This window comes from Ammospiza nelsoni, chromosome Z, assembly GCF_027579445.1.
Source record: "Ammospiza nelsoni isolate bAmmNel1 chromosome Z, bAmmNel1.pri, whole genome shotgun sequence".
Classification (NCBI taxonomy): domain Eukaryota; kingdom Metazoa; phylum Chordata; class Aves; order Passeriformes; family Passerellidae; genus Ammospiza; species Ammospiza nelsoni.
Window position 1 is genome coordinate 23,065,035 of NC_080669.1, and position 17,045 is coordinate 23,082,079.

The 17,045-nt window shown below is 41.6% G+C and overlaps 1 protein-coding gene across 2 annotated transcripts in view; it reads left to right on the forward strand.

The window, feature by feature from the left end:
• The first annotated feature begins 1,393 nt into the window (after positions 1-1,393).
• The window catches only part of SHB (SH2 domain containing adaptor protein B), a 58,497-nt gene continuing 42,845 nt past the window's right edge, over positions 1,394-17,045 (forward strand). The window contains exons 1-2 of one of the 2 annotated variants that reach the window (XM_059492943.1): positions 1,394-2,000; positions 14,759-14,876. In XM_059492943.1, the coding sequence (XP_059348926.1) occupies positions 1,419-2,000; positions 14,759-14,876 (700 nt within the window). In that variant the 5' untranslated portion in view covers positions 1,394-1,418. The remainder of the gene's footprint in view (positions 2,001-14,758; positions 14,877-17,045) is intronic. The other variant, XM_059492944.1, reaches the window with a different exon arrangement.

Consider the following 17,045-nt stretch of genomic DNA (forward strand, 5'->3'; position numbering starts at 1 on the left):
TTTCTTTTATTGATAGATCTGATATCTGATTAGCAGAAGATTTTTTAAAATGCAATTGTGAGGCATTCTCTATCTCTTCATTTGAAACTGCGTTCCACTATGCAGTGTAGACAGAACAAAACTGCAACAAACTCTCCTGTCACTGATCATAATGCACAATTGAAGCACCACAGGCCAAGCTATCATCTGAGTAGTTCTTCTGTTTGCTTAACTTTTTCATTGTGGCAGAGGCCAGAGTTAGGCCTGGAGAGATCAGCCTGCAGGTATTCCTATCCCCACTTGAACATCCATTCAATGCCTCCAGCATTCCTTAAAACCAGACCAAGTCAGCACTAGGATGAGGACTAAAGATATAGTGAGACTATAACAGCTGGGCAGACAGAACTTAGGAAAACCTCCTGTAGTATATGGTTACCTTTGGGCAGATGGAAAAAGATTAAAAGAGCAATACTAAGTGGCTGCGACTGTGGTGGCGCAGCTGACAAATCCTTCTGGCAACACACAAGCTGAGCAGCATGATCCGCACAAGTATCATCTCTGCATTTGATTTACTGTATCCCTTACCTAGGAACACACATGGCAAAAGTACCTACCAAAAAATATGCAACATCCTGTTTTTTAGGCTCAGCCCTGGCCAAAACCAGGGCTTGGTTCGTTTTTAGGCGCAAGCTGGAACCTCCTACCCCACCACAGGGGGAGGGGAAGGGGGACACACAGGTAGCAGTAGTAGAGAATTCAGAGTTCAAACTGTGCAGGTGGTGGCTGCAGGTCCCACGGCCCCTCCAGACGGCAGGCGGAGGCACCTAGGAAAGGAACGGGAAGGCACCAACGCCTTCCTGACGGCGGCAGCTCCCCCCCCCCCGCCCGTTAGAGGGCGCAGCGGAGAAGCCCCGGCGGATCCCGTCGCGCCGGAGTGCGAAGCGGGGCTGAGGCGACACCGGCGGCGGCACCGGCGGCGGCACCGGCGGCGGCACCGGCCCCGACACCGCCCCGCGCAGGGCCGGCCCATCCGCACCGCCCCGCCGGCACCTGGCGCGGCCCCGCCCGGCCGCGGCGGTGGGCGGGCCCCGCATGCAGATGCGTCCCCCGCCTCTCCGGTGCGTGCTGAGGTCAGGCTGGGCTGCGCTGCCAGCGCGGAGCAGCGGGGTTGAGGTCGCGGCAGACCCGTAGTCGCGGGGGCGGGCGCGGAGCTACGGCGAGCGCCTGGCTCGGGCCGGGAGCGGCTCCCTCCCGCTGGGAAGCCAAGGGGCTCGGCGGGGCCCTTCCAGCCGCTGGCAGCGGGAGAGCGGGGAGTGCGCGGAGCGGGGCGCCCGGCCCGCCCCGCCGACCCGCTCCTCCATGCGGGCGGCGAGCGGGGCTGGGGCGCGGGGCGCCGGGGGCAGCGCGCAGCGGTGCTGAGGCCGCGACCGGGAGAGACGATGGCCAAATGGCTGAATAAGTACTTCAGCCTGGGCAACAGCAAGACCAAGAGCCCTCCGCAGCCCCCGCGGCCCGACTACCGGGAGAAGCGCAACGGTGCCGGCAGCGCACCCCGCCCCGAGGGGCCGCCGCACCTCCACCACCACCACACCTCGCCCGGCTTTTCGCGCCGCCGTCCGCGCGACGACACCAGCGACCTGCTCCGCGCCTACCGCGCCCAGAAGGACCGCGACTTCGAGGACCCCTACAGCGGGCCCGGCTCGTCCCTGCGCAAGCTGCGCGCCATGTGCCGGCCGGACTACTCGGCGTCCGAGGACCTGGGCGAGGGAGCCCTCAAGGCTTCCTCCTCCTCCTCCTCTTCGTCGTGCTGTGCCACGCCTCCCACCACCGGGTCCCCGCACCTCTTCCGCAGCCACAGCGAGCGCCGCCCGGCGACGCCACCCGAAGTGAAGTACATTTCCCCCAAACACCGGCTGATCAAGGTGGAGAGCGGCGGTGGAGGTGGCGACGGCGCCGGCAAGAAGCTCAGCAAGGGCTCCAAGCAGCCGACGGTTGCTGCCCCCTCTGTCATGAAAGATAAAGTAAGTGTTGTGTTCCTGTTCCTGCCCCTGTAGGCTAGGTGGTAGGGCTGGGGCTACGTTAGGCCCTGGAAGGACTGTTGGCCAGGGGACCAGCTGCTGCACATCTGGAGTTGCCTCTGTTCTCAGCCATCCTTCATTGGGTGGCCTGGCCCTCTTTAATGCTTTAGGTCATGCGGGGCATGTGCAGGAGTAGCACGTGAAGTGATGGTGCCCTGTCCTTATGGCTTCAAGCTCACTTTCCTTCTGATGGGGACATGTTCCCAGGTGTGTCTGGCCCTCCTTTGAGACACAGTTCACTGCCAGCCTCATGATGGGTACCAAAGCTCTTTTTGTGACCCTGCAGAACAGGATATGAATCGTTAGGGGGATGCTTGGGGAGTGCTAGAGGCCCTTGAAAAGCCTTGCGCTTGTGACCCCAGAGAGAGGCCTCAGCGACACTGCGTGTGGTATTGGACAGTCATATATGAAAAATGAACTGGTTTTATGGAGAGAGTTTGTCATTTGTTTATTTATAAACTTCTTACCTGTAGTTCATTGTTTAAGGTGGTTCAAAGTCCTGTGTTACAATAGCAGGGCAACTTCCATGATAGCTGTGTTTCCAACTGGTTTGTAGCTGAAGCAAATTCCATAGCTACTTGCCCAGTTGCAAACGTTATCCTGTCTTTTACTGGTCCTTCTCTTCAAATTTTAACAAAACATTCTAGACACAACCCTGGAAAGTACTGGCCTTGGGAACTGAAGTTAGAGAGGGAATAGCATTAATTTTTTTTTTTTAAGAACAGCACATCCTCTTGCCTGTGTTGGTCTTGTGAGTATAGTTCAGTTTCTCTCATGTATTGGAAATAAATGTTTCTCTATTTTGTTAATTGGCATTTTCAACTCCAGGATAATAGTCACATCACAGGAATGTCAGGTATGTTCTGAATGTTATCTGTCTGAATGATCTCTGTGTACATGTTTAAATATGCAACATGATTGCATTGCCACACTTCCATGACAACTTGATAAATTATATCTGTCCAGGTGGAATTCCAAAGAAATCTGCTTATGATGGTGATGATATAGGGTGAAAAATCTAGGATTTATTCTGTTGTCTTAGTAGGTGTTCCTGACTGGAAGCAACTGTTTTTTGTGGAACTGATTGATTAAAGGCCAGCATCTCTCTATGTTTTCCACTATATGTTACAATCTATTCAGTTTTCTTTAAATTTCCTACACTGATATTAGGTATCCTCTTTTAGGGAACGCCTTTCAGCAAAAACAAGTGCTTGGGGCAGAATGTATTTCTTTTTCTCTTTAAAAAATCTCTGTTCAGTTTTAGACCATACTGAAGCAATTTTTATCAGAAAATACGTATTTGTTGCTAGGTAACGTGCTGCTTTGTAACGGTCATAAATCGGTATGCTTGTCCCAAGGCCTTGTTGCAGGTTCTGAAGCTTGTAGGCAAAAATTCTCATATTTAGGGGTTTTTTTCCCAATTATTAAAAGAGAAAACTATATGTGACAAGCAGGAAATCTAAATGCGTCTGAGAAAAGCCAACTGTGGCTGCCTGCAATAGCATTTTTATGCAACATAGCTTGCCTTTTGTTCAATTGTGTTAGTTCATCCCAGCAATGGACGTGAAATCTCATTTATTTCGCAGCCCCAAAATGTAGAGTTTGACAGTTGAACTTGGTAAGTAGGGATCATAGTGGGCCAGCAAGGAACTGCTTCTCTTCTACACCTGTGATTCACTGAGGAAGAAAAATTGGAAATTTAGTTAACTGAGAGTTAACTGAGAGTTCATTAGCGAACAAAGCAATTGAAAATAAACTTCTCTAAGATATAATAGGAAGACAGTAAAGATAGAATAAAACCCCCCAAAGCTAGAGGTCTGCTTCATAAGAATTCACAGACATGATAAAAACATTTTAAAAACTGGGTTTTTTATGCTGTGTGTAAGATAGCATAAGCTAGTAAACAGTTTAGGAATAAAAAAATAACTAAGGGCCATATAGTTCTGTCTTCACAGAAGTATGTTAGTGTTTAATGATCCAGTAATGCCTGTTAAATGTTTGTGTTTCATTCCAGCATCACTGTTTCAGTATTTTGGTGGTGGGTTTTTTTCTGAATTCATTTACAAGGATAGAATGCTGTTTTCCTTTATGTGTTGATGGAGAAGTGAGAAGTAGGGATTTTAGCATATTCAGTGAGCAATTTTATATCTTCTGTGGTTTGTCATCGGTAAAGAACTGGATGAAAATCTCAGTTGTGTGTCATACTTGAAAGAGTTACTGGAATGGGAAGGAGATTCATGGAAGTGCTTGTTTGGTGTGGTTACTTATAAAGGGCAAATGGCAAAGTACAGAGAGTGGCAGATTGGTTAGCTGAAATTCCCAAAGGAAAAGAAAAATTGTAAACTAGCTGATTCAGGGAGTAAAGGGGATGGAGATTTAAAGTGGTGGCAGACATGATTATATTATGCAAGATTTTAGACAAAGGCTGGTAAAGTAGCCAGAGAGATGTAATCTATCTGGGATTCAGGAAGTTTTGATATGTAGCAGTGGAAATACCAATTAAAGCTGAAACAGACAAATCCAAATTGCCATGCACCTTTTAGTAGTGAGGTGACTAACCTCTACAACAGATGCAGTGAGAGTCATCATTTCCAGATGTGTTTGAATTCATATTGTTGGGTGGATTTATTTTTTTTTTTTTAATTATGTAGGTAATACAATTAGGTGGGTTTGGGGACTTTAACTGTGGCGTTTACCTTCAGACAAGGGAGAGCAGGGTGTGTTACAATTAATGGCTGAAGGAGTTCAGGTCCTTTGGTATGGTGGATAAGGAAATTATTGACTCCTATCTTTAGTGCTGGTTTGTGAGAGCTTAATTTATTGGCTTGCTACAAAGAAGCTAGGGAGTGTGGGCAAGTTGAAACAACATGTGGTTGTATTCTAGATGAATCTGGCATCTCCTGTATTTGTGTAAGCATAAACACAAGACTTTGTTTAAGACCAGCTCACTAGGCAAACCACTTGTGAATGGAGATCAAAAGAAATAAGCTGAAATCTTTCTGAGTGATTGTCTTCTATCTGGATTTACACACACTTGGTGTGTGTAAATCCATGAAGTAATAACTGAGGGGGAAATGTCTGTGTGGAAGAATACTTCAGATATGTTTTCACCTATTATGTATTTGAACCTAACCATTTCTCTGCCAGGTTTAGCAGCTAAAGAACCTGAGATATTTCCCAAAAACAGCTGTGTCATACTTCATCACAGGAGGTTCTTAAGATTTAAACCTGGGTTCATAGCACATTGTCCTTTAAAAGACATTTATTTCATAATGAGCAGCATTTTGCACTATCTCTGTCCAGTAGAGACAGAACAATGTAACAATCAATGTAATTCTTCATATTGAATGCAGAAGATGCTGCAAGTTGCAAGATCCATTTCCACAGGTGTTAAAGAAATTTTTGACATTAATCTCCCTTCTTCATTAGATAGGTTTGTTGGCACAGGTCAGTTATATATCTGGTAGTGCCTCAACACAGGGACTCTGAACAAATAAATCCCTAGGCAATTATACACTTACAGTCCAAACTCCCTATCCCTCACATGACAGTCTGGACAAACAGCAGCATTGGGGTCTGGGGTCTTCTTACTTCTGGTTTTCTGTTTTGTTACCAATTGCTTGCTGTATATTTTGTTGGTTCTGCCATCCTTGTTGTAATATGGTTGTTGCAGTCCACGAGCTGTGATCTATTATTTTTTAAATAATATTTAAAATGCTAGTTTTGTCCAGTTTAATTATTATTAATGTATATATTGTTAGCTCCAGGCTGTACTGTAATTGCTGTTCAACTTAGACAACATAACCTTATAGTTCCAATAAAGTTCAACCTACAGCCTAACAATTCTAGCTATTCTAGATATTTTTGTCAAGCAAGCACTCAGTACTTTCAAATAGTACAAATAGTCTTGAATGGTAAGACAGGATGTATCTGAAGCAGTAGAGAATAACTTGATTCTGCACAGAGTCGATCTAGTGCAAAATCATGTGAATGTTGTGCAGCAGCAGCAATCAACCAGGCAACTGTTCAGGACAGCAGAGCTGCTGACTTGATGTATGTACAAAGTTCTGAAAATACTATGTATGCGTAAGAAACATGTGCCTTTGCAGTAGACTAGCAAAGTAGTATACCTTTTTTAACTTCTGACATCTTGCACAGAAGTGATTAGACTCTGTACAGCATTATTAAGATCTTTATATTATTAAAACACTGTTTTAGGTTTGAGCAGATGCTTGTCTTATTTTTGTATATGGAAGGTCTATATTTTATTTGATCTTTAAATTGAGAATAAATCACGTGCATTTAAAACAATCTTGCAGCTGGTGTTTCAAGGTGAAATACTGAGAAAACACTTGAAATGTCTAAACAGTGTTGAGGTTATTTGTATCAGAGAATATTATTTCTAGAGATCCTAAACTACAAATGTAACTCAGCGTCTTATTCCCGTGTTTCATCCATTGCAGCAGAGTTTCAAGCTGCCTCCATATGGTTGGTTCTGAAATAGTCCTCCTCTCTACATGTGGTTCCCATTGTTATATGGCTCTGTCTTTGAGTAAAAGAAAAGAAATAGTCATGGCTGCTGGTTGTGCATTAGTTGCTTAGGCAAGGCCATACATAAAGGCAGGAAGTTATAGTTTTTCTGCGTATCGATGTTGTTACAGGGCAGCTATAATGCAGCTAGAAATGCAATTTTTTCTCATATGTCAGTCTTATGATTAAGGGACTACAACAGTCTTGTGAAGAGGAGGATATTTAGATACAGCCTGAGACTTTGGAGTCTTGGCTTCAGAACTTTTTTGGAATGATGCAGTAGGCTGTTCAGTTACCAGTATGCCTGGCATCTGCACTGTATGCACTGCTTGGAACACTCATGGCTTTGGAAGCTATCCAAATTGTCAGACTTCTGGACATAAAGAGATACAAGCAGAGAGGGACTATCAGGAAAGAGTATGAAGGAGTTGGATGACGTGAAGATTTAAGAAGGGAGTGGTAGACTTCTGGAAGAGTGTATCGTGTGTATACCTTTGCAGTAAGCATCTTAACTCCACTGTAAGAAAGTTCCTCAGATATTGCCTTTGAACAAGGGGATGGACTTGTTGTTCTGCTGCAACACTGGGGTCACCATAAATGCAGCTTTCTTACTACTGCATGATAGCACACATGTTACCTGCAGACTTTCCTTGAAAACTGTCCAGATGAGGAAAGACATCTGTACTATGTTATTTTACATATCCAACTTGCACACCAACTGTTAGCATTAGACTGTTGTAATGTATATGTGTAAGTAAAACCTTCTATAGGCTAAATAAGGTTATGCAATTTACTATGATTCAAAGGGTATTCTAACTCTAAATGAGAAATTAGGAACAGCAAAAATTCTATGGGAATTCAAGTAAGTATTTTAGCCTGATTAATGAGGAGAAAGGATCTAGAAAGGAAAAAGATGAAGCTGTATTTCTCTTTTTAAACATTAAGTTTGCATGTAATCTTGTAGTTTGCTATCTGATCTTATGGCCAGTTTACCATTTTATTTCTTGGATCACTGAAGAAATGTCTAGTTTTATAAGATTCTTTGCTCCCCAGGCTCACTGACTGGTGTAAGAGAGATGTTTGTGTCTCTAAACACCTTTGTATATGTCCTTGCTTGTGCTAACCACTGCCTGGTGGCAAACAATATGGTTTGACTTTTTACTCCTTTGCTGTTCTGTGTCATTGTGGTTGTATCCTTAACTAACAGTATGGTAGGCATGGTTTGGAAGTGGAGGAAGTGATATGAGAATAAGCAGTTGAAATAGCATAATGATGGATTCTAGCAAGAGATAGGAAAGGACTGTGGTGCAGATCTTCCTGGATAGGCTGTTGTTTTTGTAAATGTTACTGTTAGACAGTCTATTTGCAAGGAAACAGGCATAAGGTGTGGTTTTGGAGTAGTTGTGCATTGTCAGGAAGTGTGGAAAATCGTTCAATTGTTTTACAAAATATATTCTGCTAATGACATAAAAGGGGTACAATTTTTTTAAGCTTATTTTTAAAAACTTTGTTTTCTAAAGAGAATATATCTTAAATTTTCTGTTAGTCTATCCTTCAACAACTCTTAGATCTACTGCAAAATCTTCAAAGCTGTATTTTCAGATTTAAAATACTTTAATGGATGGGTCAAGGAAGCACTTGTTTCTTTCTGAGGGGAAAGGTACAAACACATTTTTAAACTTTGAGCAGGAAGTGCTGCATTGCCTGCCATGTGTAGAGTGGTGTGCATTGCCCTTTGTGAAGCAGTGTGTCACATATGGGATGGCAGGGGACTTCAGTTACTGCCTGGGAATACAGGAGAGAAATGGAGGGCAAGAAGGCAGGAACTGTTATTTGTATCAACTTGTTAGCAGTTCAGTTTTGTCCCTGTGAGTGTGTGGACTTATAAAAACTCAAGAACAATTCACCTTCACTGAGCACCAAACCTTGTATGTGAAAGAATAGCTCTTGAAATCCTGTTATTAAATACTGTGGATTTTTCCCCCAGCATCTCACTATCAGTTCACAACTCTCTGAGAAATTTAGGCACCACATTTCCTAATCTGTGTTTCAATTACCGTTTAGATGAGATGTATCATTCTTTGGAAGTCACCGCTACGAATGAGGTCTGTGATTCTTTCCGGGGTTAGAGCTAGTGTTGGTCTTTCTTAATACCCAAATTTAGGACTAGGAGGAAAGACTCTATATACATTTTATCTGTAGGGTAGTCCTCTAGAATCATACCCTAAATTTCTGACTTGGTAGCAAGGTATTAAATGCCCTCAATATATTTCTCCTGATACTCTCAGGAATCTGGTCATGTATAGATGACTCCATTAGCATGTTTTCCAAGGCTGTGAAATTTATTTTTAATAAAAAGTGGTACTTGGTTACAGGGAGCGTTATCCAACAGGTTCCTGAATGTAGTGCTTCATGGAAGAAAAGTGGAAATCTTTATTAATATGGAAAATAGATCAAGACCAAACTTCACAGTCTTGCTGTATGCAGGCTGAGCTTTGTTCAGGTTTCAACATCAGAGATGTTTCTTATGTGTAGTTGCCTGAATTTTACATGAAAATATAATTATTTAGGAAACATCTGCTTAGGGCATATTTGGGATGTGAGACCTGGAGGTTCCTTGTGGTCAAAGAGAAAAATCTGGTATTTGTCAAAAATATCATGTTGTGAAAAAACGCCAAACATACCCTGCAAAAAATCTGCAACCAGTACAACACAACACCAACCAAACAAAATAACAACACAACTCTCCCATTTAATATTGTTAATCACCGTTGGCCACCATGATGATTAGATGCATAGAGCACCTCTCATATGAGGAAAGGCTGAGGGAACTGGGGTTGTTCAGCTGGGAGAAGAGAAGGCTTTGGGGTCACCTAAATGGAGCCTTCCAATATCTGCAGGGACCCTACAAGAAATATGGAGAGGGACGTTTTTGCAAGGGCATATAGTGACAGAGCAAGGGAGAATGGCTTTGTAATGAAAGTAGATTTACATAACATTTTAGGAAGAAGTTCTTGACTGTGAAGCTGATGAGGCCCAGGTTGCCCAGAGAAAGTGTGGATGCCCCATCCCTGGAAGTGTACAAGGCCAGGTTGGGTGAGGCTCCAAGCAGCCTGGTCTATCTAAAGGCATCCCTGTCCACAGCAGAGGGGTTGGAACCAGATGATCTTTAAGGTCCTATCTAACCCAGGCCATTCTGTGATAATTTAGAGTGATTTCTACTGTAGCTAGGGACTAGTCTTTTGTGAATACAAATTCTCAGAGAGGATGAAGAATTTTCATTACATTGTGTTAAATGTGTTAACTGTGGTGTTCTCAGAGATATATTCACAGTTTTTAAGTGCCCTTGTCTTCTGTATCTTTGCTGATAGACACATGCTGTTATCTGCGATATTGGTGGGCTCAATTGCAACTCACAGAAGTTGAAAGAGGAATATATGGTCTGCCATTATACAGTTATTTAAGTATGTGCCTGCCCATGGCAAGGAGTTTGGAACTAGAGAGTCTTTAAGGTCCATTCCAACCCAAACCATTCTATTATTTAATACTGATAATATAATAATATATATTATTTAATAAAAAGAAATCTTTAAAGTAAATATCCCCTAATAAATTCCTCAAAGGTCTGGTGGACAGAAAAAGTATTTTAGATTTTTTGCTACATGTTGTGTATTATAATTTCTCTTGGATTCTTCTAGAACAGTGTGTCCTTAATCACAATAGCCACTAAATTAGTGAAATAGCTAACAGTTCTGTGCTGATGTTAGTGTTTTAAAGATAGCTTGCATTTTATTGCATCTTCTGTGTTTCTGTTCAATTAAAAACAGAGATTACCTCTATTTTTTCAGTGTGGTGAGTTCGTATTTGTTTCCTTCTTTTTCATTCCCTTTAAAATGTTTGGTTTAGTCAGATAGAGATACCTGTGAAATTATGTACTTAGGTGTGTTCTTTGGTTTCTTCCTGTGCCTGCATATGCACATTATGCTTTTGTATATCCAAATACTCATTTAAACTTGTGTTTAATATGATAATATTTGTCAGAGTTTTTTTAAGCCTGTAGAAGAACAAAGACTATGCATCAACAGTGAAGCTTGCAACTTAATTAATATATAATAGAAGGATAAACCAACCTCAATCTCAGCTTATATGTAATTTTCTGGGAGGTAGAGTGATTATTGGGCTTTTGATCTTGTATCTGCTGATGAACTTTTTAGCGAGAGTGATGGTTTTTAATTTGTCAACTTGTCTGGTAACTGAGCTGTACTCTTTTTCTCTGTCTTCTGACTTTTAACTAGCAACCTGCAAGGAAGAGCCCCTGCAAGTGTTCTCTAAATGGTTATTGACTTCTTTTAATAACTGTACTTCTATTTATGTGTTAGTTTCTTTTGCTTGATGTTACTGATGCCTCGAAGTACTACATCTACATATATACAAAAATAGAAAATAGTATCATATATGTATGGGATGTCATAGAACAGGCTTGAATAGAGCAGGGATCGGTAGTTGTAGGAGCTCCTAGCCCACACTCAGAATGTAGATCTCGCATTCTCTCAAGAGATAAGCCATAGGTCTTTGACAATAACCCTGACAAATGCAACTGACTTTGACATTATTTTGGAATCTGGATGACTGCCTTCTGGGGATTCCTGATAGCTGTGTTTTCATTTTGACAGACTGGACCTGTGAGGAAGGTGGCTGGATTTGGCAGAGCAGGGAGCCAAATTAAATATGTCCTGCTCCAAAGGTCATCCTCTGCGTATGAATGCTGTCTTTAGCTGTGCATAGAAAATTTCAACATGTTGCCATTCCTCTGATTATGTCCTGGGTAGGTGTGGCAAGTACAGAATTAGATCCTGGATAGTCTAACTAGCTGAGACTTCTTGGAGGGATGCATTTGTAGACAGTGGATGCTGTCCATTGTCTTTTACCTCCTGTCCAGTGTTTGTCAGTCAGTAACATGAAGGATCAGTTTGGAGACCAGTCAAACGAGTTTAGCCATTTGCCTTGGAAGTGCACTAAATCAAAGCTGTGGAAGGGGCACTGCATGCAGGCCCTAACCTGAGATCTCCTGTGCTCTCCTTGGCCTCTGGACTGTAGAAAAGAAATGCCTGTCTGAGACCAGTTTGCTGGGCAGTGGTTGAAAGGTTGTTGGGAGAAATATAAACAAACACAATGCCTCTTTCTGGAAAGCTAATGAGCTCTGGTGAGCACAGGAGCACATTGGTTGTCACAAGACCTGCTCCTACATGCCTGTGGGGAAGAGGTGACAGCATGGTGTTCTCACAGTGGATCTTCCCCATGTGGCATGGAGGTGATCAAGATAATGATCTGCAGAGCCCCCACTGCATATGCAAGGCATGTACCGGTGATATTTGTTTAACATTAGAATGCTTTTTCTTTCTCAGGATAGCATGAAAGGAGTATGAGAACAGTGTATTGATACCATCTGTCATGAAGCAAGTGTTTTGTTTGACTAGAAAATTCGTGTACTCGGAACCTTCTATTTCATCAAAAGTTTTTGTCTGTACTTTGTCTATACTTTGTCTCTCAAGCATAGAGGCTTGGAAGGTGAGCTCTTTAAGCTAAAAGTAGCTTATGTGGAGATGGCAAAAAGACTTGCAGAGTAGGAACTCTTTTTCTGCTTGAGATCTCTAAAAACAGGAAAAATAATCCTCTGAAATAGGGTTGTCAAAAGTAGTTCAGACATTTACAGTAAGTATAACAAAACCAGCAGTCATACTCATTTGAGGTTTTTTTTGAAAGAAATGGAAATACTTGAGACTTCCTAGAAGTGGAGAATTTATAGCTGTTAGCAAGTATAGAAGAAATCAAATTCTGGCACTGGCCAGCTGCTACATCTAGGCTGAGAATTACTGAATTTTATTATATATGGAAACAGTAACAGTCAGCTGGGGAGTCCTCTGACAGCTCAGCATTGTAAATCCACTTGTAATAAGACAGACAGTTCCAGGAATGGTAAAGCAGGTTGCTCTTTCTGCCGGAGTGCTGAAAGGTGGGTTTGGTATTTGCTGTGAGAGGATGTTGTTTAGGTTGGAGTTTTTTGGGTGGCTTTTTTTTTGGGGGGGGGGGTGGTCTTGTTTGACAGCATCTTTTATGTATAATTTTCCTCCTAGTATACTTTGGGCAAATGAAGAAGAAATGTCAAATAGCTGTGCTAAGTCTGCTTTCTGTTTTATGTTCTAGTACAGTTGTGCAAAGGATTGGCAAGTACTATGTGTCAACATTTGCAAAGGAGAGCAGCACAGAGCACATGCAGCCACCTAGCAGCTCTTGACAGGCTCAGAGCAGAAGGCAACATGGATGGCATTTCAGCTGCATCACTTTTGGAAAAAAAACTGCCCTTGTGACTAGGAGAAATTACTGCTGCATTATACACGTGTCCTCTTTGTCTCAAGGGTGTGCAGCTGCTGTCACTTGATTTGCTCCTTGGGCATATGTTGCCAGACAGGGGGGAGGGGACTTTTTCCCTTTGTGTTAACTGTTTTCGAAATAATGAGGGAGTAATTTTGGACACCAAGCGAAAGAAAGAATTATGTTTTCCTCTCTCGATGATCCACGTCAGTCTGGTGATTTCTGGTCAAAAAAAAAGCTTCCAGTCACTTTAAGCTCTGAGTGGAAGAAAACACGAAAAACCCATAATTAAAATGTCAGTCTTGGTAGTAAAATAAGCAAAATAAGTAGTATAAAATTGCTATGTGCCAGTGTTATGGGGCCTGAGTAATGACTCTGAAGTGTGTTAGATGTTTTGTTTCCTAATCTTAAAGGAGATCTGTCTTTCCTAATAGAGTGTTCATTTATTCCATGGCACTTGTGCAGGTGTTTGATCTGTGAATACTTGTGTGTCCTGTTTTTCTTCTCTGACTGGTGGGATATGCTGGCAGCAGGAGACAGAAGCAGATGCCGCCTCAGTCTCTCAGCTGGCAGTGTACTCCAGGTTCTTTGTTGAAAATATTGAAACTGTTGGAATAGCACTGTGCTGTAAGTCTTACTAGTGCTTGTCTTAAAAATGTGAAGTAACTCAGTTGAAAAATCCCTTGTAAATAAAGTAAGCAGTCAGGGCAAAACCCCCAAGGCAAAACCCTTTGCCTTGCTTTGAGTGATGAGTTGGATAGGGTGATCTCTTGTGGTTCTCTCCCACCTGAATAATCTTAGGGTTTCATAGGGATTCTGATGTTGAAGCCTGCCTCTGCCTGCTTTTGTTTGCTTCAGACTCTTTTGCCTGCTGTAGATTCTATCTCTGTGCTCTGCAGTATTTCTCATAGGAGGATTTCTGCCTTTGCCCCAAGTCTGCTTGTCACATCCTAGAAACAAAGATTAGCTCTACCACTTCAATTATGGGGAGGAATGATTCCTGTGACTTTAATTGACTGATAAAAAACCTATAGATAGGTCCTACACAGCATACAATGATTTTGCAGTTGTCAGGAAAGCAGAGCAATGTAAGGTCAAATGTGAGATTTTCAAATCTTCAGATGTTTTTAGTCTCCTAGTGGAGAAGAAAATGTTTTCGGACAGATAATTTATTTTTGCTATCTTTTGTCTTGGTCCACAAAATATAAATAAAAATAATGTTCCTTTGAGCGAAAGAATGGCACAGATGGTTTTGAGGGTTTAAGTTTAGCCAAGAAGTTTTTGTCTTGCTTTTTTCAAGATCTAAAATTAAAAGGCTTCTTATTAATGCAGTGAAAAGAGTAGCTTTAGAATGTTTATTTTTAAAGTTTCTAGCAATATTTTCAATTGTAGCTCATAAAACTTAAAAGCAGAGGAGATGAAGTATGTGCAAGGGAAGGAGTGGGTTTTTTCCTGAATATTAGCAGACTTCTCTAATAAGATTCGCACTGGATTGAATTTGGTGACTGGTTGGCTCTTTCTAATTTGTCCATCTGAATCATTCCATTGCTTGTGCTAGTCAGAAATCCTTTTGACATGGAGTCTGCCTTCATGAGGTTTCTGGTGCACACTTGTATTTCAGTACCATTTAGTAACTAATCTGTGGCAATTGTGTATTTATCCTCTCTTAACCAAGACTGTACTTTGAAGATGGCATAGGATGCAGCCGAGTGAAGGTGTTTTTATTTGCTGATAGGATGTCATTGCCTTCTGCTTTGCACACTGGAGACTTTAGTAACAGTCTCCTTCCTGTCTTTCAGGTATTGATAGCTGATGACTACTCAGATCCGTTTGATGCCAAAAGTGAATTGAACAGAATGGGAAAAGGGGAGAACACCGGCTATATGGAGCCATACGAAGCCCAGAGAATAATGGCTGGTAAGGAAAGACAGTTGCATGTGTGAGCTCCAGTTGCATGGCAGTTCGCATGCATATTATAGCTGCTGTGAAACAGAAATGTCCTTTGTCATGGAAAACCATGTTTCTGAAGATGCTTAGGCAGGCAGCAGCAAATTCCATAGAAGCACTGCATTTTCCTGCATATGCCTTTATACCTAAAAAATACCACTCTGTACCTCGCTTTTAAATGTAGAAGTTTTGTATTGTCAGGTAATAAGATGAAAAACTAAGAGCAATGGGAGTTGGAGTTTGTATTCCTCTTCTTGGCAATGTGAAGGCTGTCATCTGTGTATGTGGGTGAGATGGCCAAAGCATGACATTGTGTTATTCCACTTAAAAACAGTTGAACAGCTTGCTAATGGACTTTTTTCCTCAATCAGATTTGGTCTTGGTGTTGGAGGAGGGCTGCAGATCTACATCGTTCTGTAACTTCTTTCTTCCTTCCTTGCTTCTCTGATGTTTTTTTATCAGCAGTCAAAATGAGACACTATAGGATGCCAGTGGTGGTGATGTTGTATGCCTTTGAACTATTTAAATCTCTGGTACCAGCATTGTGCAACTCTATTTTCTCTGTATTTTCTTTATTAGAATCAATATCCTACTCGTTGGCTGTGCAGTCTGCAAAATGTTCTGTGGTATTGGGCCATATGTTTTTAATTTGTGATGATTTAACCAGTCAATACATATCTTTGTGCAGATCAAATGTACATTTCTTGGATTTGTACAGCAGGTGCTTTTTTTCTCATTTTGCAGTATAAGTCAGTCTTGTGCCCAGTTAAGTTGATTGTGTGCTTTCCTTTTCTATTGGCAGCTCCTGTTTTGGGCCCTCAGGAAAGATTAATCAGTGGGGGAAGATGAGGCTGTTGGATGCAAAGATCCTTTTTTCATGCAAGTGTTCCTATTTTTCTTTTCTTAAAGCATTTCTGAAGAGAGACCCAGGAAATGACATGGAAACAGTTCTTTGGAAGTTTTCAGTACCTTATAGAAGGGCTAGGAGCTGTTACTTCTCATTAGTGTAAATCTATTAATTTTAAGTCAAGGAATTTCTCAGCAAATCATATTAGTCCAAATAATTTCTTGCTCTTTATACAGCAGTGGTGAGCACTTGTAATTTAAATTATTAAGCTTATAGTGCATTGGCTTGTTTCTTCCTGCATTTAGGACTGGAGTTTGTTCTCTCTTCTTTTTCAGATTAGTCATAACAAATGAGATATTTAGTAGGTACTGGATGACTTATCTGCAGAAAGGGACAGTAGGTTCGTGAGCCATTGCAATTACGAGACATCCTTTTGCCTAATTGCTACTTGGTGCAACTGATAAGCTGTTATATCTGCTCCATGTCATTATAAAGGAAACATGAGGAGCTCTTCAAGATTCTAAAGGCACTTTTGAAAATAGGGTTTAATTGATTATAATGATAGAGCAAGTGTTTTGAATATTCATGTGACTGAGCAAGTAGAAGATGATTGATATACCTGTGAAGATGTTTTGTGTTTTGAGATCTGGGTATTTAGTTTCCAGTCAACTTGTCTTAATGTGGATAGAGAAGATCTCCCCATAAACCTCCATGGCATCAGGCTATGTTGACTGTATTCAAGCACATAGTTTTATGTGTGGGGATTTTGTAATTGCTCAGGTATTGCCTTTGCACTTTACTTGATAAATGAAAATCCAAAGGCGTCTTGTTGGAGAATTTTTAAAGGTTCTGTTTACTGAGTGAGTTCTATTATGTACGTGCTGCTACTGAAGAAGACCTTTTGACTGAAGTTTGACTTGCCTCAAAATATTTACTGCTTTATTACATTTGTTAGTTTTGTTGTCTGATGAATAGAAGAACATCAGATGGCTATCCATTTAGCCTGACTAATCTGATTAAATTCTTCTGATTGCATTTAAAGTGGCTTAATCCTAGAGAGCATGAATTTGCATAATCCAGCGGAATGCACTGTAGGAGAGATAGAAAATAAAACAGCTTTTTTTCAGTTATTCCGTGTTTACTGGTGCACCTTAACTCTTGAACTCTGGGGACCCAGTGTAAGGGTTGTTGAAATATGACCCTAAAACTTTTGTGCATGCTATGTGTTCCTTGAGTTAGTAGAGGATTAGGCAAAAGCAGGTGTCCATATGAAATAAGACCTTGTGATTTCA